This window comes from Rattus norvegicus, chromosome 10, assembly GCF_021556685.1.
Source record: "Rattus norvegicus strain SHRSP/BbbUtx chromosome 10, alternate assembly SHRSP_T2T, whole genome shotgun sequence".
Classification (NCBI taxonomy): domain Eukaryota; kingdom Metazoa; phylum Chordata; class Mammalia; order Rodentia; family Muridae; genus Rattus; species Rattus norvegicus.
In genome coordinates, this window is record NC_141543.1 from 91,425,076 (window position 1) to 91,451,174 (window position 26,099).

Here is a 26,099-nt window from a genome sequence, read left to right on the forward strand (position 1 = left end):
TCTAATCCTGCCTCAGCTGACTGGCTAAAGACCTTTTTTATGGACAGGTGAATGCTTTTACATAGTGCACAAGAGATTACCTCTACAGTAGCTGGGAGCTACATCCTGACCATAGGCAGGCAGGCAGGCAGGTAAATGGAAGGGAGGGAGGGAGGGAGGGAGGGAGGGAGGGAGGGAGGAAGGAAGGAAGGAAGGAAGGAAGGAAGGAAGGAAGGAACTCTCAGGGTTGGAGAGATGGCTCAGTGGTTAAGAGCACTGTCTGCTTTTCCAGAGGTCCTGAGTTCAAATCCCAGAAGTATATCAAAAGGCCCAAATCAAGGTGAGGTCTCACCTACAGACTAAAGTGAAATCTGCTTCCAAATGCTTTTAGAAGATGTCAGCCAAATGTCAGCTTACCATAGCCCCTTTGATCTTCAACCTCCACTGAAATCTCATGATTTAGGGCCAGCAAGATGGCTCAGTGGGTAGAGATGTTTGCCTCCAATCCTGACTACCTGAGTTTGATTCCATGGACACACATGGTGGATGGAGAGAATCAACTCTTCCAAGTTGTTCTCTGACCTCTATAAAGCTGTTGTAGCCATGCACATGCACACACAATTGGTAAATGTCATAAAGAATTTTTAAATTTTTTTTCTTTTCTATTTTTCAGAGCTGGGGACCGAACCCAGGGCCTTGCACTTGCTAGGCAAGCACTCTACCACTGAGCTAAATCCCCAACCCCGAATTTTTAAAATTTTAAAAATTCTCACTTCTATGACAATACAGGAAAACAGTTTATTTATTATAGGTTTTGTGTGTGTGTGTGTGTGTGTGTGTGTGTGTGTGTGTGTGTGTGTGTGTGTAGTGTGTAATACATGTGTGGTATATGGACACATGTGTCTCAGTGCATGTATAGAGGTCAAAAGATAGCTGGAGGTCATCTACCATGGTAGATACCAAGGTTACCCTTCTACCATGTGAGTTCCAGGGATCAAACTCAGGTCACCAAGCTTTCATGTAAAAGCCTTTATCCACTGAACCATCTCTCCAGGCCCCACCCGGTTTATGCTCGCACAGACCCACCTTTTAAAAATATCCATTTTAAAAGATCAACATATTTAACATCTTAATTAACAAAATCCAAACAGTAAGTAGGCTCACGTTTAAGTAGGAGAAAGTATGGGTACCTCCAAGCCAAGGATCCTGGAGCGATCATCCTTGATGTCCACCTAACATAAGGTCTATTCAAGGTCCCCTGGAATCAGGCAGGCCTGAGACCAAAGTGAAATTAGCATGTGTGACTTCCAGGTGCAGACTCTGCAATGAGCAGGTTCTCTCTGACTTAAGATAAAGTCCACGAAAGGAGTTTTGGCTGCCCTGAAGCTACCCTACTGGATCCCATGGAGAATCTCCATAGAGACAAAGTACTGCTAGAGAGCCCAACTGGGGACACAGAAGCTAGAAAGGATTCCGACACCTCCATCCGGTGACAGTGACACCAAGGGAACTGAAAGGAGCTGTCTTTGCTGAGCCTTGTCAAGACTGTAATTCCTGGGACAAATGTTGTCTTAAACCTTGGTATGTCCAACCTGTGAGCCATGGGCCACACGTACCCCAGGATAGCAACTGATATGGCTTAATACAAAACTGTAAACTTCCTACAAACAAGAGATAATTTTGGCATTGTTTTATTTGTAACTTAGTTGTTTGGTTCTTTAGAATAAAGTTTATAGATGACAGAGTCAATCCATGATATCAAAAGGTTGAGCAGTGGACTAGAGAAATAGTTTGGCCAGTCGATTTTTTTGCCTCAGAATTATGACCATCTAAATTCTGTCTCCATCTTGGAATGGCTGCTCACATCTGTAACCCCAGCACTGGAGAGGTGGAGACAGCTAGATCCTTGACAGACATGCCTGGGGCATCAAGGAATGAAGAAGAGACAGAAAGACAGACATCTGAACACAGAAAAGCTGATCAAATGGACAAAGTCTCAGCTAGAGAAACCTCAGCACCCCCAGAAGCTCACATTTAAATAGGAGAAAGTATGGGTGCCCCAAGACCAAGGACCATGGGGAGAGCATCTTGGGCATCCATTTAACATAAGGTCTATTCAAGATCCCCTTGAATCAGGCAGACCTGAGACCAAAGACTTGAACACGGAGGCAGGGTCATGGCACCCAGTTGAAGGGGACAGAGTAGTTACACACAGATTTAAAAAGAGCCAGGATTTCTGGTATACCCACTAGAAGAAGGAGAGAAAGGTTTGGCTAAATTCAGCAGGAGCACTGTCTGTAGGGGAGCAGTCTTCAGGTTGTAAATATCTAGGAGGAGCACATATGATGGACACTTTTCAAAAACACTATCAACATATTCACAGGACCAGAAGAGAAGGAAGACTTTGGCATTTTCCTCAGAGCCTCACCTCTGAGAAGGTGGAAGGGGAGAGACTTTGCCTTTCTCCTCTAGGTCTGAGACCAGGGTCCTTGACATGGTCATGCCCATGCCAACGACACACAGTTACCCGGTCCTTCAGGGTTTCCTCCACTTCCACCACCCAGGGCTTGTGGGCTACAGTCTAGCCTGCTCTGTCGGTGGCAGGCTACCAGTCTTAGAGCAGGTGGACAGTGTTCCTTATAAGGTTGTCCTCTGGCCTCCACATGCACACTCGAGTTCATGTGTACACATATACAAATGAACACATTTTTTTTTAAAGTTTGGGCACACATTCGAGCTTTGAGATGGAATATTAGCTCCCATCACTGTGACAAAGGACCTGAGACAACTCCAAAGGAGAAAATACTGACTTTAGTTCAGGGATTCTAGCTAGTCTCTGGTAGCTTGGCTGTGAGTCCATGACCCTGTGGACAGTGAACTATGAAAAGAACAAAGGGAGGGAAGTGCTCACTTAAAGGTGGTCAGAAAGCAGAAGGAAAGGGAGAAGAGAAATCAGGTACCAATAATCCCCTTCAAAGACATGCAGTGCAACGGCCTAGGTTTCTTCTTGTATACTCACCTTCCAAAGTCTCTACCACCTCCCAAAAGTGAGATTTGATAGGTTATTTCTCTGCCAATGAAATGAACTGATTCAAGTCAGATGAGTTCACTGGCCCCAAGAAAGGAGGCCAGGGATGTAGCTATGGGACAAAGAGGGTGGGACAATGAGAGAGAAGAGGAGGAGAAAAGGAGAGAGGGGGGGACAGAGAGAGAGAGACAGAGAGAGAGACACAGAGAGAGAGACACAGAGACACAGAGACACAGAGACACAGACAGAGAGACAGAGAGACACACAGAGAGAGAGACAGAGACAGAGACAGAGAGAGAGAGGTCCAAAATGTCTGAATTATGTAAGGAAGAGCCTCTGGGGGAATGGCAGCTCTGACCCTGGTCTGCGAAGTTCAGAGTTGTGGCAGGGTCTGCCAGGTAAGGACCGAGGGATGCTGGAAAACCTGGAGGTCAAGTCTACTTTGGTATATAAAGTATATACCTCAGTCCCTTATCCCAGGTCCCTAAACCAAACATGGTTACTTGGGGATAGGCTTCAACCCAAATGCCTTTGGGAGCCATTTAAAGTCCATTTAAAATCTATCGCAACTGACCGGATATGAGCCACGGTATCTGAAGAATTGCCTAAAGGGCAGGGCTGTCCCTAGTTTGTGAAGGAAGTTTGCCTATCAGCCTAGGCAGAGTCCTTGAGGACTACCATGCGATGTTCTGCCCTCTTCCCTGGAGTACCCAACTTATGCCTATATTTCACTCTCTGTGAAATCTTCCATTGTACAAGCCACACCACTGTTTGTTTGTTTTTTCTTGTTTTACTCAGTAGTTGACATGTGACCTCCTCATAGAGCACAGGAGATTGCATGCCCAAAACGGACTCCATTACTGCTCCTTATACACCCCTATCTCTCACCGTGTGACTTTTCAGCTCTTTGCCTCAAGAAGAATCTGTTACCCGGCTCTCAAATGTAGATTAGATCGTGACTTACTTTGGCCAACACCGTGAAGTTGAAGTGACTACTCCTCAAAGAACCTTGTGTAGCTGCCACTTGTGTTGAGACACTGGCTCAAGCTAGCTGACTGGAAGGTGAGCGTCATGCTTTTGTCCTCACCACCCCAACCATCTCCCAGGTACCCAGAGGCAGAGCTGCCTAGCTCTTGCAGCTAGCCACAGATACATAAAAGAAAACAAAACTGTTTCGTCTAAATTGCCAACTGTGAATTCACAAGGCGTCTTAGTTAGGGTCTCTAATGTAGTGAGGATCAGACACCCTCTGGTCTCCACAGGTACCTGCAGGTGTATGGTGCACCTAAATTTATGCAGATACACACACACACACACACACACACACACACACACACACACACACACAAATAAAAACAATTAACAAATCTATAGTAAAAACAAAGGAAGGGAACCATAAAAGAGGGAAAGGTTCAGGGAGCATGTAGTAGCTCAAATCATGGGATAAACATGTGGTAAGGAGACAGACTGTATGTGACAGTTGGCCATCTCCCTTTGTTTAATTCAGTCCATGGGCTCAGCCTGCCGGGTGTCACTCGTATTCAACATGGAACTTTATCTGCTTAGTTAATTACCTCTGGAGATATGCTCACAGACACACTCCAATGAACACTGATATCACCCAGGAGAGTCTCAACTCAATCGTGTTCACAACCAGCATCAAGCATCACACTACTTAATCTCAAGGGTACAAACAGGTCAGAATCCAAGTTTAATCTGCAATAGGAAAGCTTTATTAGGAAGTCAGGATAAGGAAGGGAGGGGGGCCACCCCCAGGACACATGGGAAAATCAAGTTCTCCCCAGCCCTGAAGCCTCCCCAGCAAGGAACGGAGCCAATAGATGTCCAGAGGCACAACGCCAACTCCGTCCAGTTCCAAACGGTTCCCCCGGCTTGTTGCCAGGTAGACTTGCTGTCAGGATGCTGTAAGTATGCCTCATGTAGCTCCTGCCCTCCTGAGACACTCTCAGCTGGGGTCCGGTGGAGAAAGTTAATCAGGGTTCTAGTATCGCATCTTGTGGCCTGTGGGGGGGGTGGAAAGGAGATAACAGTAAGAAGAAAGACTTTGGGGCAGTGACTTGAAGAAGAAATTGGGAGCAAGAAACCTGGATCTCATAGAGCTGGAGGAACCTGAGATCAGAGCACTGTAATCGGGAAGCCTGTGTCCCCATTCAGTTCCCCATCTCTCCTGCAACAACCCTGAGTCCGGAGAGCCCATGAACCAGACCCTTCACCATCCCATAGTATTGTCGGTAAATTCTTTGGCTACCGAGACAAAGATAACACTAACCTCATTCCTAGATTAACACCCATGCCTCTGCAGAGCCACTGGACATTCAAAATACATAAGATACCTTGTAAGTGAACAGTTCTCTGGCACTAAAAGGATTCCCAGAGCTACACATGCTGCATTCTTATCCACCCTCTTACCATAACTTTTTAAAAGATGAAACCATAGCTTAGAGGGCAGTGACCTTATTTATCTATTCACATAGGTATCCTCTGACTGTATGTGTGCACTGTATGTGTGCCTGGTGCTCTCAGACATCAGAAAGAAGCATGGGATCCCCTGGAACTGGAATTATGGATGGTTGCCATGGGCACTGAGAACTGAATCCGGGTCCTCTACAAAAGCATCAAGTGCCCTTAACAGCTGAGCATTTCTCCAACCTAGGTATTTAATTTTTTGCCATATTAAGTTCAATTTGTAAATAGAGATTATTTCTTGGTGTAGAGACCACCTCCTCTTGCATGACTCCTTCTTAGAGGCACATGTAATGGCACCCAAGGCATCCTCCTTTCCACGGGTGTACCATGCAATGGTTGTAGTGACCACTGAAGGAGACCCATGGGTCTCTGCTCCCTGTGTTGTTACTGTTATAGGCCTTGCCTCCTAATGACAGCTGAAGGCACTGACTATGGAGCCCCACAGGGCTGAGCCCATCATTTGGTAATTACATGATCATGAGGAAACAATTTACTTTTCTGAAGCTCATTTTTCATTAGTAAAATCTACCTGTGAGCTACAATAGAAATGTACCTGACAGTGCAGTTTTCAAACCATCTTCTCTAGTCACTGAGACTCAGATCATGTACATATTTAATTTCATCCAATGCTGATTATAGAACCAAGTATGGGTCTGTACTGCTCTAAAGACTTCTCTAAAAATCCATTCCATTCAGAATATGCTGTCCTGCCAAGACATCCAAAGATACATGGAAAGGGGTAGTTGCCTTGTGTTCACAGGCTGTGAATTCAGTAATTCCTTACCTTTCGAATCATCGTCATCGCAGTCGGCAGATTTTGAGGACTGGGACTGAGATGGCCTTCTATTTCCTCCACCGTAGCTACCCCCACTTCCTCCTCCAGAACCACTTCCTCCTCCATAGCTCCCTCCACTTCCTCCTTCATAGCTGCCCCCACTTCCTCCTTTTTGTCCACCGTGGCTGCCTCCACTTCCTCCTCCATAGCTGCCTCCACTTTCTCCTCCAGAACCACTTCCTCCACCATAGCTGCCCCCACTTCCTCCTCCATGGCTACCCCCACTTTTTCCACCATGGCTGCCCCCACTTCCTCCTCCATAGCTGCCTCCACTTCCTCCCCCAGAGCTGCTTCCTCCTCCATAACTACCTCCACTTTTTCCACCGTGGCTGCCCCCACTTCCTCCTCCATAGCTGCCCCCACTTTCTCCTCCATAGCTGCCCCTACTTCCTCCTCCATGACTGCCTCCACTTTTTCCACCATGACTGCCCCTATGTCCTCCTCCATAGCTCCCTCCACTTCCTCCTTCATAGCTGTCCCCACTTCCTCCTCCATAGCTGCCGCCACTTCCTCTTTGTCTTCCTTTGCCACTTCCAAAGCCAATTTGTCCAGCTCCAGAAGATTCACTGTGGATAAAGGAAAACACATTGATACATATACAAGGATAACCCTGGACAGAATCAAGACTTAAGTGTGAACTGAGGCATCCTAGCTGGGAGGGAAGGGTACCTTCCTCTCCCTTGAGCAGAAGGTATCCCCTTTCTCTCACTGTTACCATTATCCTTTCCAAAGCTCAAAAACCCCAAGCATTTCCCCCCCAAACACATTCATACGGACGAAGTCCTCGATCCACCAGGCCCTTGCATTCAAGAACTTTTCCAGCTGCTTCTATTCAAGAAGGCTAGAAGTGATAACAGAAGTCTAAGGGGACTCATCTGGAGATCTACACTGTAGAATCTACAGACTCCTGAGGACCTACAAGTCTTGCTGGCCGCCTTCAAGGAGCTTTCGGTAAGTCTCAATTTCTTTCTCCAGCCGTGTCTTGATGCTGAGCAGAAGGCCATATTCCTGGTTCTGGCACTCAGTTTCTGCCCGGACCTGAGCAAGCTGGGCCTCCATCTCACTGATCTGTTCCTGAATCTGCTGCAGCTGGCCACAGTAGCGGTTCTTTGTGTCTTCCAAAGCCTTCTCCAGGGCTGATTTCTAGGAAGCAAAAGAAAAACTCAAGAGGGATGTTCCACTCCTTGCCCCTCCTAAAGGTTTTTTCTGTACCCTGCCCTGGCAGTGAATCTGGAGCAGGACTACCAACCGTGGTAAGCTGAGTCTGCAGCTCAATGTTCAACTCCTGGACACTGTGCTGGAGCTGGGACACTTGCTTCATGTTGGTCTCCATCTCTTGGCCACTATTTGTCACTTGCTGCTCAATCTGGGTCATCTGTAAACCAAAGGCTTGGTTAAGGACAGACACAGTCAAGAACATTTGTGGGAAAGACTGTACCTCACTTATCAGGCCCTTCACTTTAAAACCAAGGCTGAGACCAAGCCAAGGACAGGCTACTGAATTCTGAATCCTACTGATGAGGTTGACCAGTTCTCCAGACACCATATTCCCTTTCAGTAAGGTTTCAGGGCCCATTGTACTATGTCTTCAAACCCCTTTCTAGTCTTCTTTTCTTATTTACATTCAGAATAGCATAACTTTTCATCTATCATCCTCTGTTCCAAGCTTTGGAGACCAGGGAAGAGGGGAGCAGGCATGGAATTCATTGTACTACAGAAGATGCTGCATATCTCTACTAGAGTCTTACATCACACAGGACTATAGTGAGTTTCCTACTCTCTGGACAACATACACTACTAAACTCAAGGGTGGCCATCTTATTTGGCTTACTTCTAAGACATTAGCTTTGCACCTAGAACTAGCACCACTCCACAGTTGTGTCTCTGTGGTGAATGAAGAAGGATAAACAGAATCAATCCATTGGAGGATTGAAGGATAGATAGAGACATGCTAAGAGATGAGGAGGCAGAAGGATGATGAAGGGGATGAGGAGTAGAAGGATACCTGAAAGGTGGATTAGAAAACTGAGTAGGTAGCCTGCTCTGCTCACCTTGGACTCATAGTGTTGCTCAATGTCCTGGCGGTTCTTAGAAATGAGGTGTTCATATTCCTCACGCATGTCATTGAGGACCTGGGTGAGGTCTGTGCTAGGAGCAACATTTATCTCCACATTAACATCTCCATCATTCTGGCCCGTCAGCTGGTTCATCTCCTGCAAGGAGGAAGAGTACATGAGGTTGGAAGTGGGACCCTTCTTGCCATCTTTCAAACCTCTCCCACCAAGTCTCCTCAGAATGCAAAAGAGGACCATCATTGTGAAACCAAAGCACAGCTGCCAATGCAGGCCACCTGTGAGGAGCTGGGAGTGTCCCCTTCAAGACCAAAGAAGAGGGCTCTCTCAGTCCATGCTCCACAATGCTCCATACAATCTCTGCCCTTCTCTTCCTCCCTGTACCCACCAAGCCACAAAAGCAATAGCCTACCTCCTTGTGGTTCTTCTTAAGGGCCTTCAGCTCATCGTCCAGACTATCAAACTGTATCTCCAGATCAGATTTCTCCATATTTATGTCATCCAAAACCTTCTGCAGGCCATTAATATCAGCATCCACCCCTTGGCGTAGGCTCTGCTCCATCTCAAGCCTGTAGGCCAGCCATGGGTACAGAATGATCAAAAGGGCACCAGATCCTACTGGGATCTCAAGAGCTCTGAAATTTGGGTAGGGGAGGGGATGACAACAGTATAGGGGAAAGGAAGGGAATAGGACTCACTTAACCCTGAAGTCACCCAGAGTCATGCGAGTATTGTCCATGTCTATGAGTGCTTTGTTGTTCCTCGCTGTGAGATCCACAATCTGAAAGACAAGTTTGCATGAATAGGCCATGCTCCCTTGATATGATCAACTTCAGAGAGAGGAAGAGACCAGACATAGCAGAGGGGATTCCTGTCCCAGGTGTTCAGGAAGCAAAAGTTTCCCTTCAGCTTCTTTGGTGCACACTGCCTTCAGCAGATGTGTCCAGTGTAGTCCTCACTCATTTGGCAAATATTTGAACATCTCCTGTAGAGGCAGCATAGGGTCTAAGACAAATCCCAAGGAGCCCACCTTTGACCACAAAGTCCAAATTATTTCAAGAGAGTCATGAAAAGGAAAGATGCCTTTGGCTATCCTGAGAAACCAGGAAAGATCTTGGGAAGGAGGTGACAGTTGAACTAAGTCCTGCAGGATGGTTAAGATTACGTGTGAGTAAATGGGTAGAAGAAATCTGCAGTTGGAGAAACCATGCATTCAGAAATACAAAGATATACAATCAGGAGGGATACGTGAGAACAGTAAGGAACCCAACTGTGGACTCCTTTATGGTGGAAGCTGAGTACAGGACATCACTCTGACTGCTCAGCGCAACACAGAGGGTAACCACCCACTTACACTAGTGGATAAATAAGAGGCCTACAGATGGATGGATGGATGGGTGGATGGATGGGTGGGAGGGTGGGTGGGTGGATGGATGGATGGATGGGTATCATCCTCACAACCAGAGATTCTCTATCAGTTGATCAACCAACCTGCATCCCTGAGTCCTGAGTACCTGAGAAGATTAAGAGACCAACCCAAGAAAAAAAAGGAAAGGAAGAATAGGCTGATATAAAACCAGGTCAAAGAAAGGTCCAGTGAGGTCTTAGTCTCGCTAGTATTAATACAGGCTTCCTTTCTGCTACGCCCAAACTCAGAAAGAAATATCAGAGTTCAAATCCAAGCCCCTAAGACCTGAGAAACCGAATACAAGTTTGCTTCTGATGAAAGTATATTTTCTAAAAGATGATTCCCTGGTATGTCTTTGCTTGGACTCTAGACTCTCACCCTTCTGTGTGAGAGGTTGAGAAAGGGGGGAGCAGGGATGGAGAGATGAAGGGATAGAGGGAAGAAGGGGGAGAGACAGAGAGAGAGGAGGAAGAGAGAGAGAGAGAGAGAGAGAGAGAGAGAGAGAGAGAGAGAGAGAGAGAGAGAGAACTCTCATACATACTCTGTCCTTCAGGTCTTCGATAGTGTTATAATAATGAGAGTAGTCCTTCTGGAAGACTCTGTTCCCCTTCCTTGAATACCATTCCTGGATCTGCTTCTCCAGGTTGGCGTTGTCCTCCTCCAGTTCCTGCACTTTATCCATGTAAGAGGCCAGACGGGAATTGAGGTTCTGCATGACGACTTTCTCATTGGTGTTCAGAATACTACCTTCGCCACCTCCAGAGCCACCACCAAAGCCACCTCCAAAACCCCCACCAAAGCCACCTCCAGAACCTCCACCAAAGCCACCTCCAGAACCTCCACCAAAGCAACCTCTAGAACCTCCACCAAACATACCGCTGGAACTACCTGCGCTAAAACCCCCTCCATATCCTCCACCATAGCTAGAGCCAAAACTGCCACCACCTCCAGTGCCACAGGCTGAAAAGCCACCTCCACCAAAACCACTGGAAGAGCCAAAGCGGCCTCCTCCTCCACCAGCCCTGGAGGAGCGACTGAAAGAAGACCGCATGCTGCCTCTGCTGGCCCCTCTGCCTCCTCCTCCTCCACAGCTGCTGCCGCTGCTGCTCCGGAAAGATGAGGAGATCTGTCTGAAACTCATGGTGCTGCCTGCCGGAGTCTGTAGGCAGGAAGCGGTCTCAGGGTTGCTGGGTCCTGAGCCATCCCCAGAGCTGCCTACTTATACCCCCTGCTGAAGGTGGCACACCTGGGTGTGTCCTCACTCTGTGCCAGCTTCCCCCCCATAGACTCAGAGAAGGCCTAGAGTACGGGAGCAGCAGAGAAGCCCCGGGCTCTGCGTCCCTTGGTGACTGCCCGTCAGCAGCCCAGCCTCTCTCCATTGTGTGAGGTAATTTGAAGATATTAGGCTGTCAAAGGCACCATAAATCAGCCCAGCTGCTGAGGGGCTGACCTATATCCTACAGTTTGGTGTCTGGCTGACCTTGACAACGGGCCTGAGATTCAGCCCTCTCAGTATCTAAGATCAAAACTCCCTCCTGGTTGGTTGTCACTCTCTAAACTCACCCTGCCCATACCTGGTGGTCACCGTGGGCCAAGATGGGGACCTGGAATAGAAGTTACTGTGAAAGCTAGGAAAAGTGCAGCCACGGCTCACAGGGAGCTGCCAGGATAAATAGAAAGCCAGAAACTGCCTTGGTGATGCTCCCCCCCAGTTAGATGGGAAACCCAGTTGTCACGTCCTTTAGGCTGACAGGAGAGACAGGGCTCTGCTCTCAGGGTATGCCAGTTTGCTGAGACAGTGCCGTGGCCAAAAGGTGAAAATAGATGCCACGCTCTGCATCACTCAGGCGTCCAGAGAAGCAGTAGCTTTCACATGGAAAACTATGGGAAGAAAGCAAGTCCAATAAATATAGCCCTGCTGCTGCTGCATGCCTACAGCAGGAATATGATGGGCCTGTCTGACCCATCACACATACATGCATGTGTGCGTGCATGTGTATATGTGTGCATGAGTTATGTACATGTGTTTGTGTGTGCACATGTGTGTATGTACATGTGCATATGTATGTGTGTATACGTATGTGTGCATGTATGTGTGTATATGTATTGTGTATGTGTGTATGTATGTGTATATGTACATGTGCGTATGTATGTGTATGTGTGTATGTGTATGTGCATGTGTGTATATGTGTGTATATGTGTGCACATGTGTATGTGTGTGTACGTGCATGTGTGTATGTGTGTATGTATGTGTATATGTACATGTGCGTATGTATGTGTATGTGTGTATGTGTATGTGCATGTGTGTATATGTGTGTATATGTGTGCATGAGTTGTGTATGTGTGTGCATGAGTTATGTACATGTGCATATGTATGTGTGTATACGTATGTGTGCATGTATGTGTGTATGTACATGTGCATATGTATGTGTATGTGTGTATGTGTATGTGCATGTGTGTATATGTGTGTATATGTGTGCACATGTGTATGTGTGTGTACGTGCATGTGTGTATGTGTGTATGTATGTGTATATGTACATGTGCGTATGTATGTGTATGTGTGTATGTGTATGTGCATGTGTGTATATGTGTGTATATGTGTGCATGAGTTGTGTATGTGTGTGCATGAGTTATGTACATGTGCATATGTATGTGTGTATACGTATGTGTGCATGTATGTGTGTATGTACATGTGCATATGTATGTGTATGTGTGTATGTGTATGTGCATGTGTGTATATGTGTGTATATGTGTGCACATGTGTATGTGTGTACGTGCATGTGTGTATGTGTATATGTATGTGTATATGTACATGTGTGTATGTGTATGTGCATGTGTATATGTATGCATATATGTGTGCATGTGTGTGCATATATATGTGTATATGTATGTGTGTGCATGTGTGTGCATGTGTGTATACATGTGTGTATGTGCGTATGTGTGTGTCTATGTATGTGTGTATGAACATGCATGTATATGTATGCAAGTTTGTGTGTATGTTTATGATTGTGTACATGTGTGTGTATGTGTGTGTGCGTATGTGTGTATGTGTGTATGCACATGTACGTGCATGTGTGTGCATTGCGTGTGTATGCCATATGCATGTGTGTACTTCCTTTGTCATTCTTCACTAGAGGCAGGGTCTATCACTAATCTTGGAGTTCACCAATACATCACAACCTGGCCGACAAGCCACAGAGATCCTCCTGCCTCTACCTTCCCAGCCTGGGATTACAGTGCACTGTGTGGGATTACATCACTCTTCCCAGCTTTATACATAGGTTCCGGGGATCAAACTCAGGTCCTTGTCCTTTCATGGAAAGCATCCTAACCTCTTTTCTGATTATTTTGCAGAGTCCTGCAGTAAGTATAGAATGTCCCTTGGTTGAGTGTCTGTCTCATGTTCAGCCCTGGAAGTGGCAAGGTACAGTGATGTGTCATCCTTGTCCTGCTAAAGCCCCACATGTATTCTGGTCACCAATGCCAAAAGAGAGTGGTAAGGAAGCTATGGGCTCAGCTGCCAGATCACCTGGGCACAATCCAGACTCCATCATGCTTCCTGGCTGTGTGATGACTTGGTTTCCCATGATGTGCCTCTGTTCTCTCCTCAACCAAAAAAAAAAAAAAAAAGTTTGCCCATCCCAGGAAAGGAGGCACAAGAAAAGCTCAAGAAAGACTAGAATGTTTCTGATCAGTCAACTGCTTAAGTCCCCCAACTCCACTGTGTCCCTTGGCTCCGGGACGTCAGCTTCTAATACCTCTCCTTGTCCTTCCCAAGCCCCTTGAGCTTGTTTTTCATTTTTAAACCATTACTTAATTAATTAGTGAGTGTGCATGTTCATGATGGAGGTGAACCTGCCACAGCGCATGAGTAAAGACAGGAGGTGACTTCACAGAGGAGAATTTCTTCCTTCACACCCACTCCAGTTCTGAGGATCGACGACCTGAGGATCTGAGGACCCGGGTCTCCATGTTTGTGCAGTAAGTGTCTTTATACCCACTGACCTCTTGACCTGTCTGAGATAACTGTCTCTCCTTTGACTTCTCTGTTCTCTCAAGACAAAAACCATGAGTCCTTTGTATCTTTGCCCTGTTACTCCCTGTTCTCCTAACCACATATATATTATATATTGTGTATTATGTGTTGTGTATATACGTGTATATGTGTATGTGTATATATGGTATATGTGATATATATGTCATATATGATATATGTCATATGTGGGTCATATATATCATATGCATGATATATGTGTGTGAGATATATGTATATGTGTAATTTGTTGTATATGATATGTTATATATGATATATGTGTGTGATATATACCATATATCTGTGATATATGAGAGAGATGTATATATATGTGTGTGTGTGAGCATATATATGTGTGTGTGTATATATATATACACATATATATGTACATATATATATATATATAGTTCCCTAAATGATCCTAAATGATCCTGAAACTCCTGCAGTCCCCTCCCACTGAAATGTCCCTTCATATCTTCTCTATCTTACTCACCCTTGGCAAACCTGTGTGCCTCCTCTTCCTGAGTGCTCCCCTTCTGAATTCCCACTTGTCCTTTGTCCTCTTATCCTGTGTCTTAGTGGCCTGCTGCACCACCCCACTGCAGAGAGAACTCCTTACCCACCTTGTCCTCAGCGGGGGCTCCCCTAAGCCTATACCTGTTTGTCTTACACCTGCCCCAGTGCCCAGACCCCACTCCTGTTCCAAGATCCCAATAAAGCAGAATGGAAGAGAAAGCCTTTTCAGATGGATGCCCAGGGCTGGGAGAGAACTGAAGATAGGAAGAGAGGGCATGAGGGTCAAGAAGGGCCTGAAGCATTGGAGATGTGGCCGAGGACTACTAGTCTCTTCCTAGCAAGGGTCCAGAAGAGGATTTCTGGGCGGTAGGTGTTATAAAGAGTAGCGTATCAGAAATGCATTGAGATTATGTTCAGGAACACTGGTGGGGCGTTCCAGGAGCTGCAGCAGTAGAATTACAAGGTGGAGACTAGCCTGGGATACGTAGTGAGATCCTGTCAAAACATCAACAAAAATACTAATTGCACAGTAAGAAAAACATTTTTTTCTATTTTTTTTCAGACTCCTGATTCTCAAGGAAAGAGATCTCAATCCCCTTAGCAGCCTCCCCACCTGTCAATCATCCCAGCTAGTCCTTAGCAGCCTCCCCACCTGTCAATCACCCCAGCCAATAAAATCAAGCCCACCTTGAACTCAGATCCTGCAGGAAGCAACAACATCTATTTAGACACGTCTGCCACATCGGTTTCTATGAGTGACAACTGATTTTCACTTTTTTCCTGTAGTAATGTAGGATTCCCTCTACATATATGCCTCTTGGAATAAAAAGCAAGCCAGTTTCCCAAAATGAGTAAGGTAAATATTTAAGTAGGTGGTGCAGGACATGTTAATTAAAATAGACTGAGTAGGTGGAACTGAATGTTAACAGCCTTTTTGCAAGCCTAACACACAGGACATCCTGAGGCCAAGGCTCAAGCAGAGTCTGAACACTCTCTTTGCTTCTCCATGGTTCTCCATGGTTCTAAATCTCTATTCACATCCCTGCCTATCTCTGTGAGAAACACCCAGGACCTGACCTCCGTGTGATCTGAGGCCCAGACCCACTCCCAGCTTTGACACAGACACACTGATATCACCAGCTGTGTTGGGATGGAAACCCTAAGTCCCAGGGCTTGGAGGATGGGTTGGGCCACCTTGGGTAGGCAGCTTTCAGGGGAAGCAACTGCTTCCGGAACCCTGTTTTGAACGAATGCATTCTTCTAGATTTAGTTTGGCTTGACTTAGCTCAGGTTGACTGGGCTTAACTTGATTTTGTTCTGTTGTAGGGTCTCACTCTTGTAGCTGATCTTTAGTTCATGATTCTCCTGCTTCAGACTTCAAAGTTCTAGGCTTACAGGCATCTGCTTGCTTTCCCTGAAGGTCACACCCATCTGGACCTACCTGGATCCTCTGTCTGGATCCAGAAATCCCTAAGCATTCCCTCCCATCTGAGTTCAAAGCATGCACAGGCCTTTCCCCTGTGTCTGGATCATCTCTGCATGTGGCTCCAATTCCTCTACCTCTGAGGTGGAGTCCTCCCCACTGAGCCTCTGAGGCAGTGTGGTGGAGACAACAGTAGCTTGCCAGTGAGGCAAGCCTGGGCCACCAGCAGTCTCATGTTCCTTATCCTTGTGGCTTCGACTTCAGTTTCCCCATAGAAACTCTGTCCTTGCATACAGAGTTGCCAGGAACATAAACACAGTGCAAGGTGGGGAAGTCCCAGTGTGAAAGCCCAGTGGTCCATGTGTGTGCAGCCTTTCCCCTCCCCTTCCTCCCATTATCTCTTCTTCCTATTCTCTCCCCCTACCACTGCCAACTCTCCCATCCCATCTACCCTTCTCTCCACCTCCACCTTCCATCCCATCCTTTTTCCTCCCCGTTCTCCTTCGCCTCTCCACATCTGGATCTACTTCCAACCCAAGGAGGAGCCAACCAAGCTGGGTATCATGAGCCAGATGTGAATGGGTGCTACAGTTTTGTACCATCTTCTCCTTTCTTCCAGCTTTGCCTTGCATGGGAAAGGCAGTGCCGTAGCTGAGGAAGCTGACTGCCCCGGACTGAATAAGAGACCACTTCCTGGCTGCGTGACCTGGATCATTCTTTTACCCTCTCAGAGCTCCCTCCAACCCCTACTTCCCACTCCTCCCAGTAATGAATGAGGAAAATATCTCCTATAGCTCAGGATACCCTGCCTCAGGTCCCTATAAAAACAAATCCTGTCTCTCTCATCCATGAAAATTCTAGCACATCTTGGGACATTATCCTGATTGTGAGCGACACTGAGTATGCTTTTTTCCCTTACTCTTGGGCCATCTGGATGACCTGGATTTAACCCTCTTGCTGATTATTAACCCATCCCTTTAGCCAATTGGGCCCTCAGGGCAGTCTCCCAAGTACAGTCCCAGCCCTCAGAGCACTGACGAAGCTAAATAGAAGAGATTCAAGGACCGGAGAGTCGGAGAGGAGAATCCTGAATGAGTTCTACCTGTGAGGTGTCAGGGGATAGGGTCCCTACTTAGTTGCATGGGAACTTAAGAGAAGAGAAGGCCACAGAAGCCTGCTTGTCTCCAACCACTTGAGCTTTCTGGCCCCCACTTTCTTCCCACCACTATATTTTCTTGAGCTCAGGTTGGGCCAGAAAGTCCTGAGTCATCATGAAGCTGGATGCTGACTGAAGGAACACAAGCGTGACTCACAGACTCCTCTCCTGGCTCACGGGCCCACCCGTTCATGATCCACCTATGTACATGGGCACTTTGGGTTGGTGCATCGCTGGAGGTGCCTACATGTATCTTTCAACGGTGACTCTTTCTCATTGAATAGTCACCTGCCACCACCCCATCTAGCCAGATCCCACCAGACTAAGGTGCCCTGATGCCCTGAGCCTAAAACCTGAGTCTCCCCTCTCAGAACCAGCTTCCCCATGGTAAGTTTTGGGTGTATCTTTCCTTGACCATCTACTGTGTTCTTCGCATTGTACTGAGACTGAGTATAAAATGATGAACAAGCCCCAGTCAGTAAAGCATCTGTCCCACAAACATAAGAACCTGAGTTCGGATCCCACACAAAAAGCCAGGTTTGGCAGAACACTTCTATATTCCTACTGCTGGGGAGCAGGGGCAAAAGGATTCCTATCCAGTCTGGCCAAATGGGTGAGACTTGATAGATGTTTTAAAAGTAAGTAGAGAGCAATTGAAGAAGAAACCCTACTTTGACCTCTGGCCTACATGTGTGTACACATGCAAGTGTGCCTTCACACACATGCGCACATACATGTGGACACATATACACATATAGCACACACATACACATACACACACACACACACACACACACACACACACACACACCAATGATAAGCAAGCCCTGTCTTTTTGAGTAACTGTAGGACAAAGCAAACTTCTCATCCAGCAAACATAAAACTCAAAAGTGAAATAAATGTCGTGGGTGACTGAATGGCGAGCTTAGAGGAAGCCTGTGGGTGTTCTAAGGGATCTGGAGCAGTCACTTGAGAGCCACCACGCTTGAGTGAGGGGTGAGCAAGAGTGAGCAAGCAAGAACGATAGATGAGGAGTGGGGATTTAGCTCAGTGGTAGAGCGCTTGCCTAGCAAGCGCAAGGCCCTGGGTTCGCTCCCCAGCTCCAAAAAAAAAAAAAAAAAAGAAAAGAAAAGAAAAAAAAAGAACGATAGATGACCCTCGCCCTGAGAGAGGGACCAAATGTCCTAGTGTGAAAACAGGAAAGTGGTCACCAATCAGACAACCTGCAGGGCTAAAGTACAGCTTCATGCGAGGCTTAGACGAGCTATGGAATGACTGCTGGGCTCAGCTCCAGCACGCCACAATACATTATACTGAGTCTGTGACAATGGGCATGCTTCCGCCCTTCCTCTTGGTCCATTTGGATGATATGAGTGTCAGGCGTCTTGTTTATGACTAGGACATCCTTCTAGTGCACTTACACCCCGCTTAAGACCAAGAGCTTGGGTCAAAGTGGGTGCCGTTGAGGGCACATAGTCCCTACCTCAAGGAACCCGAAGACTGGGTGTAGCAAGGTTCAGAGTCTAAGACTTGGAGCAGCATGGTCTCCCTTAGAAGGGGAGAGCACAGGAGAGGTGTTCTCCATCCACTACCACAGCCCGTTCTGCATTCAGAGTATCAGAGTACGTGAAGAAAGTAGCTCCTCCCACATTACATTCAAGGGGTGTGGAGCCACAGCCCTCATTTAGCTAGCCCCGGACTCTGAGAGGCAACCTCTCATGCTTCCACCAGGCGGTGCTATCGAGTCACTTTTCTGCTCTGTTTCAGTGGTGGGGCCAGAGCCCAGGTCTCCAGTGGGTGCTGCAGCCTTTCAGGCCCGTGAGTAAGAGAACTAGTCATTAGTAGAAATCTGTTGTTGGCTCGACCTTTCCCTCTGAATGTGGTGGTGAAAATCAGGAGAGGAGGGTGTCCAGGCGAGACCCCAGAAGTACTGTGATGTCTGTCTGCCCTTTGTTCCTCAAGCCCCTGGAATCCGAGCCCACTGCTTAATGCCACCCCCGCCCCATTCTGAGATTGCTTATAGCCAAGTGCCCTCGAGCAAGTCTGCCTTTTCCCTGTATTCCTTCCAACCGCAGTGGCAGCCGTCCAAGCAAGGACAGAGGGTGCTCCCCCATTACGCTAGCGCTAAGAAACTCATGCTCTCAGAATCCTCCAAAGCCGGTTCCACAGGGGAGAAATCAAATGTCACAGGTAGGGTGATGCCGGGAGATCTGCAAGTAGCATTCTGAGCTTCCTTCTCCATCACTGAGTGTAGCTGCGCTTTGCTTTCAGTCCAACCCAGATGACCCCCTCAAGTGTGAACCACTCCCTATATTCTATGTCACACTTGACAGGAAGCTCATTGCCCTGATGGGCACCCTGATATCTCTCCTCCCTACGGATCCAGTCCTTTTCCCAAGATGCACTTCTTCCGATAATGCTCACCCCAGCTCAATCTTGCAGAATACCACGACTCAGATAAAAAAAAAATTATCCCAGAGTTTCAAAGTCATAGACCAGTCATGGCTTTCCTGTCATGTAGGTAGGGACAAGGGACACTAGCAACACTTCATTCCTTTCACTAATAATAAATAACTCGTCTTGAGCTGCCACAGATCGCCGAGATTAGTTACAGGACAGCGTTCAAGTCGTCAGCATTGTATACTGAAGATACTTCTCCTCCATTTAGGGAAGAGGAAGGTGTGTTCTCTATCCTGCCCCAGTTCTCCAAGTCTGGTGAAAATGGGAACCCAGGACTGAAACCCAGGATTCGCAAGTCCAAGGTTTTAGCCCCCTTGTCCAAATTGTCTTTCTTCATTCGCCCGCATTCGACTCTAACTAGTTTCCATCACCCAGCCAAATGAACAAGCTATTGGAACTGATACAGAGCTAGTCAACTCTTTCCTAGCCCCGGGGACAGCAAGCCCTCCCCACCCCTGGCATCTCTGACATGCACCCAGATAAAGCTCCTCCCCTTCCTACTCCTTAGTCAACCACAAAAAAAAAAAAAAAAAAAAAAAGCAAAACTCACTCCTCCTCCAAGCAGAGGCTGCTAATGCCCTCACTATTGAGCCCACTCTGGCCTTAAACTCACAACAGTCCTCCTGGATCCACCTCCCTCGTGCTGGCTTGCATGTGTGGCCCACCAAGCTCAGAGGTCAGCCTGGCTCTTAAGGTGTAATTTACTCATTAGATTTGTATGTCAATCACAAGACCCAGGTTATATCATCCTTATTCTACAAATGAGAAAACTGAGAGCTAAGATCTCCAAGGTCACTAAAACAGAACAAGGCCAAGGTTAGAAACCAGTTAGCCAATTCTGGAAGCCTCTAGAAATGCTCTTGTCATGAACGGTACCCAGCATTGCTAACACAACCTTGCCTTGAGCCTGCATACTCCAGGTACTATGCTAGACAATGTTCTTACTGACTGTGCTTCCAGTCAACATCTGCAAGACCGGGAGACAGGACTATCATCATCCCTATTTTATAGATATGGAAACTGAGGCTTAGAGAGAGGATCATCCACACCTTCTAAACCAGTGGTTCTCAATGTGGAGGTTGCAATCACTTTGGGGTCAAGTGACTTCTTCACAGGGGTCACCTAAGACCGGCAGAAAACACAGGTATTTCCAATACAATTCATAGCAGTGCCAAAAGTACAGTTGTGAAGCAGTAATGAGAATAATGTTATGGTTGGGAGTCACCACAACATGAAGGACAGTGTTAAAGGGTCCCAGCATTAGGAAGGTTGAGAACCACTGCTCTTTTTTTTTTTTTTTTTTTTTTTTGGTTCTTTTTTTCGGAGCTGGGGACCGAACCCAGGGCCTTGGGCTTCCTAAGCAAGCGCTCTACCACTGAGCTAAATCCCCAACCCCGAGAACCACTGCTCTTAATTGACCTAGAATAGACTCAATTCTAGACAGTCCAGATCAGGGAGATATCACCACCAACAGAGCATGAGTTCTTACTTGGGGTTCACAGAGTATTAGGGTACTAGTGAACCCCATAACATTGCACACAAAGTTTTCTACTCATCTAGAGATGAGATATATAGAAAACTGTATAAATCCTGATACAGAGTCTTCTTAAAGGATCACAAAACTATTAGGAATCCTTAACCTAAGGCCAGTGAGATGGCTTAGCACGTAGACGTGATTCTCAGACCCGAAAACCTGAGTTCAATAACCCAAACCCACAGTGGAGGAAGGGAACCAACTCCCCAAAGTTGTCCTCTGATCTCCACATACACATGCACCCACACATGTATCATGCACACGCAACAACAACAACAGTAACAGCAACAATAATAATAATAATTTTATTTTTAAAGAATCCTTCACCTCGCACACTGTCTGGCACCTAAAAGCACCCCATATCTGGTGAATGTGTGGGCAAATGAATAAATGAAGAACTACACCTCTGTCCTCAGAGGTCCCATGACCTGGTACACACATTTACCTATATCTTCTGAGGTGGTGAAACCAGACCTGGGACCTGAGCCAAGCCCGCCCCCGAGCCCTTTCTCCCAGTCCCAGAGGCCAGAGCCAGGTGCTCTTCTGAGCTCCAAGGCAACTCTTCCCACATCCCTCCCACACCCACTCCTGACAATGACCAGAGAGACAGTGATTGTGCAACTCAGAAAAAGAAGCTTTATTGCTTGCCAGGACGAGGGTCAAGCAGGGGGTGAAGCATGTAGGGACAATGCAGGGGCTCTTCCAACAGTATCTGCATCGACGCAGGAGCCCCTCAAGCCTGAGCAGCATCTAGCAGCCTTAGTTCTTGGTGCGCAGGACCTGCTCGTGGGTGGAGACCACCTTGCCATCGTGCACATCCATGACCTTGGTGCGGATCTGGCGGTTGGTGGAGGTCACTGGAGGAAGTGAGAGAGAAGGCATTAGTGAGGCGGTCAGATGGAGTATTCTAAAGTCGAGAGAGAAGCCAAGAAGCTGAGGAGTAAGCTGACTCCTGCTGCCCTCTGTCCCATTTGCTATTTCACTGCTGCCTCATGTCCAGTCTGTGTCCTCAGACTGGAGCACTCAGTTGGTGCTGTCCAACTAGACCCAAGGCCATTAGAAGGTCCGACTAAACCCAAACCCTTCAAAAATAGAGGGAATGCTATGCGGTGCTCTCCGTGGTGCTGATTTTCATCACTGTGGAATTTACCCAAACACCCATTGGAGGAACAAGGTTAAGGTCACCAGTCTTAAAACTCTGAGGAGAGGGGTTGGGGATTTAGCTCAGCGGTAGAGCACTTGCCTAGCAAGCGCAAGGCCCTGGGTTCAGTCCCCAGCTCCGGAAAAAAAAAAAAAAAAAACTCTGAGGAGAGTTAGAGAGTGTGGTAGTTGTTGTTGTTGTTGGTTGGTTGGTTGGTTTGGTTTGGTTTGGTTTTTAAGGGACTCATAGAGGGTACTGAGTAAGAACAATTGGCTTAAGCCCCAAGAAAATTCTAATCCCCGGGCCCAAGTTTGATGTGGAGGAGAGGCTTACCATCTCTGGATGATTGAGAGCCAGAGGAGAATTGAGACGATGAGGAGAATTGGGCAGATGAAAGGCTGCAAAAACGGAAAATGGCAGAACTATTAGACATCTGAGGACATTTGTAAAGGGCAGGGGCATGAAATAAAGGGTAGCCCAGGCACTCACTGAGCATCCTCGCCCTCCAGCAGACGGCGGTAGGTGGCGATCTCCTGCTCCAGCCGAGTCTTCACATCCAGCAGGATCTTGTACTCCTGATTCTGCTGCTCCATCTCGCAGCGCAGCTGAGCCAGCTGCTCCTCCACGCTGCCGATCATCTCCTGGATCTGGGCCAGCTGCATGCAGTAACGGCCTTTGGTCTCCTCCAGGTTATTCTCCAGGGATGCTTTCTGTGAAAGAGAGAAGTAGGGCAATGGATCACTGAGAATGGCCATGCCCCTGCCGTGAGTCCAAGGCCAACCCTTACGTGCAACGCCATCCCTACCATGCTGAGCTGGGACTGCAGCTCGATCTCCAGGTTCTGCATCGTGCGCCGGAGCTCGGAGATCTCGCTCTTGCCGCTCTGCACCAGTTCGCTGTTGGTGGCCACCTCGCGGTTCAGCTCCTCTGTCTGTGAAAAAGAGAGCACCATTCACACCAGAAAGCCCTGGAAGGCAGGTACTCTGCAGTCCTTCCTGTCCAAGTGACACCCACCTTGGTGAAGAACCAATCTTCGGCATCCTTGCGGTTCTTCTCTGCCATCTTCTCATACTGATCCCGCATCTCGTTCAGGATGCGGCTCAGGTCCACACCAGGGGCCGCATCCATCTCCACGTTGACGTCCCCGCCCACCTGGCCTCTCATGGAAGCCATTTCCTGCAGAGACAGAAAAGGTCCCATAGTCAAGAGCCACGTGGCTGGCAGGGCTTTCCAGCAAGAGGTGATTCCATCTGCTATTCCGTTGCTTCTTAAATTGGCTTTTCCACTTTTCCCTCACCTCCTCGTGGTTCTTCTTCAGGTAGGCCAGCTCTTCCTTGAGGCTCTCAATCTGCATCTCCAGGTCAGCTCTGGCCAGGGTCAGCTCATCCAGCACCCGGCGTAGGCCATTGATGTCAGACTCCACATTTATGCGCAGGCTCTGCTCTGTCTCAAACCTGGAATGATTCAAGAGAAAAGTAATGAGCTATGCACCCAGACACACTGAGAGCTTTGTTCTTTTCCTTTACACATGATTCCCAGAGTTGGCACCCGGGGTGTTGTGAGAAGACAGTGCCCATTGGTTGCTTAGGTTTGAACATTCCTAGGGTCCAGAGAATAAGGAAATCCACCCTTAGTCATGCGCCTGAAAGAGACACTTCCAGTTTCCCAGACAATAAGGCTCAAGGCCTGATCCTGGCTGTGGATCAGAATCTCCTAAGTCACCAGTTACAAATAACTGAACCCAGATCCAACAGTGGAGCCCAACAGTCTTCTAGTTTACAAGCACCTCAGGGGATTCTCCCCATACAAACCAACCCTGGTTAGAAAGCACTGATCCAAGATGCCCCGCCCTACACATTGGAGGCTCTGAGCAACCACAGCGCAAACTCACTTGGTACGGAAGTCATCAGCCGCCAGGCGGGCATTGTCAATCTGCAGGAGGACATTGGCATTGTCCACAGTGGCTGCCAGGATCTGTAGAATGGAAAAACCAGGGGTCATCAGTTAAACATATCTGTAGGCAGACATCACCAAAGCCTGCACTAGCTTTCCTTTCTTGCTCTTGCTTGATTGAATCCGGTTCTTCTCATCTCCTGAGCCTTTGTTTACCACAGCAGCCTGAGAGGCGACCCCACACAGTCAGCTTCAACCCAGGACTTTGACTCCTGCTCAACAGAAAAACTGCAAATAGTTATGGCACCGGGGCTCAAAAACTCCAGAATTCAGATCTTATTACTATCACTCACCTGTAAAGCCTGACAGGGGTCTCGGGGTTTTAAAGTCCCCCTAAGGCTCCCTACAGAGCCTTCATTGTCTGGATCCTCCTCTCGGTACAGATCAACCCTCTGCAGACACATGCATTCCTTTCTAAGCCCATGGGGCATGGACCTCAGGTGGGACTTTCCCAAAATACAAAACCTAACTTGCCCAGAGGATTAGAAAAGAGGAAACCTGAGAAGAAGAAAGAAAAAAAAAAAGACAGAAGAATCCCTGAACCTAATCTCCATAACTTATGCGAGGCACAAGAGCCAAGGAGATTTAACAGGAGGAAGAAGAGGGGCTTTGGAAGCACAACCCCACCAGACTCCCTTCAGTTTGGAGTAAACATACTGGCCATGATTAGTTGTGGGTGTGGATTTTCTATGTCTACCTGGTTATAGGGAGAGGCTATCTGGTGCCAAAGCTCATGGGCGGCGGCAGCCTCAGCCCAGACTAACAAACTAATGAGCGGTTTGGGTGTCTAGCTTGGTGGGTCCCGTTACAGCCTCACTCCTCCCTTCTGCTGGAGAAGTAACTGCCTCCCATAGCAGAAGGTGAGCCAGCTGCACTCTAGTCTCAGCTCTGCACCCCCTCTTGATCTTAAGCAAGTCACGGCACCTCTCAAAGCTTCAACTTCTTCCTCTGCAAAATGTTACAGGCAGAAACCATTGGTCTCGTGCGAGCTACGGATTGGAGCCCATAAGAGCATGTGGGAAGGCCAGGAAGCAACACCATCTTCTCCCTGATCAGTCCTATTGGGGGATGTTCAGGGCCTCGGAGAGAGAAGTTTGGAACTAGAGACTGTCCTGTCTAGGAGTCTAGAGATGATCTGAAGCCTTGGATTGGCAAGCCCTGCTGTCCATTTGACCCACCTTGCTCTTCAGGTCCTCGATGGTCTTGAAGTAGGGGCTGTAGTCTTTGATCTCAGTGGGGCGCTGCCTCTGGTACCAGTCACGGATCTTCACCTCCAGGTCACTGTTGGCCTCTTCCAGGGCACGCACCTTATCCAGGTAGGTGGCCAAGCGGTCATTGAGGTTCTGCATGGTCACTTTCTCACTGCCAACCAGGAGCCCATCGCCAAGACCACCACCAAATCCACTACCAATACCACCACCAAATCCACCACCAATACCACCACCAAATCCACCACCAATACCACCACCAAGTCCTCCACCAATACCACCACCAATTCCTCCACCAAATCCACCACCAAAACTGCTGCTGCTGAAGCCCCCACCATAGCCACTTCCAACCGCATAGGCTCCCGCAGAGGAGAAACGAGACATGCCCCCGTAGGTGCTGGGAGCCCGGCAGGATCCTCCAGCCAGGACGGAGGACATGCGGCTAGAGCCACCACCGATGCCACAGGAGCCCTTCATGGAGCTGGAGGAGGTGAACTGACGGCTGCAGGTGGCCATGGCTTTGAGAGAGGTGAGCAAGTGAACAAGTGAGTGGGCAGAGAGAAGAGAGAGCTGCTCAGGTAAGTTAGAAAGGGACGATAGTGCTTTATACTGATGAGGAGGGGGCGGGCCTGGCGTATTCCATTCCCCCTGGCTTTCATCACTCCCAGACCAGCGCCAACTCCTGATCAGATCCCTCCTCTCCTCCGCCTCATCATGTCTGTCATATTTTACTGGAAACTCATTGTTTGAAGTGTTTTGGGCATTCTCGTCCCGCCAGGCATGATTCATCAGGGGAGGGGTGGGCCTGCAGGCTACACTTTCCCATGAGGCTCTGGGAGCCACAGCCCTTAGGAACCCACACTCTG

At 47.8% G+C, this 26,099-nt stretch overlaps 2 protein-coding genes across 2 annotated transcripts; both read right to left on the reverse strand.

The window, feature by feature from the left end:
* Positions 1–4,724: 4,724 nt before the first annotated feature.
* On the reverse strand, positions 4,725–10,989 carry Krt9 (keratin 9). The gene is given in 8 exon segments (NM_153476.2): positions 4,725–5,029; positions 6,279–6,895; positions 7,249–7,472; positions 7,579–7,704; positions 8,381–8,542; positions 8,814–8,970; positions 9,100–9,182; positions 10,351–10,989. Coding segments are annotated over 8 exon segments (1,989 nt in total). The 5' UTR covers positions 10,951–10,989; the 3' UTR covers positions 4,725–5,009.
* Positions 10,990–21,544: 10,555 nt separating this feature from the next.
* Positions 21,545–25,813, reverse strand: Krt14 (keratin 14). Its single transcript, NM_001008751.2, has 8 exons — positions 25,204–25,813; positions 23,964–24,046; positions 23,370–23,526; positions 23,087–23,248; positions 22,878–23,003; positions 22,562–22,782; positions 22,406–22,470; positions 21,545–21,788 (listed from the first exon to the last, which is right to left on the reverse strand). The coding sequence occupies exons 1-8, from the start codon at positions 25,747–25,749 to the stop codon at positions 21,691–21,693; spliced, it is 1,458 nt and encodes a 485-aa protein (NP_001008751.1). The 5' UTR covers positions 25,750–25,813; the 3' UTR covers positions 21,545–21,690.
* Positions 25,814–26,099: the final 286 nt, after the last annotated feature.

Bases quoted from the DNA above. Each gene is read 5' to 3' on its own strand.
- Krt14 (NM_001008751.2), bottom strand. From the start codon at position 25,749: ATGGCCACCTGCAGCCGTCAGTTCACCTCCTCCAGCTCCATGAAGGGC. The intron at 23,004-23,086 runs GTGGGTGTCACT...TCTTTTTCACAG, and splicing joins AAGATTGGTTCTTCACCAAG to ACAGAGGAGCTGAACCGCGA. The intron at 22,471-22,561 runs GTGAGTGCCTGG...CCGTTTTTGCAG, and splicing joins CTGGAGGGCGAGGATGCTCA to CCTTTCATCTGCCCAATTCT.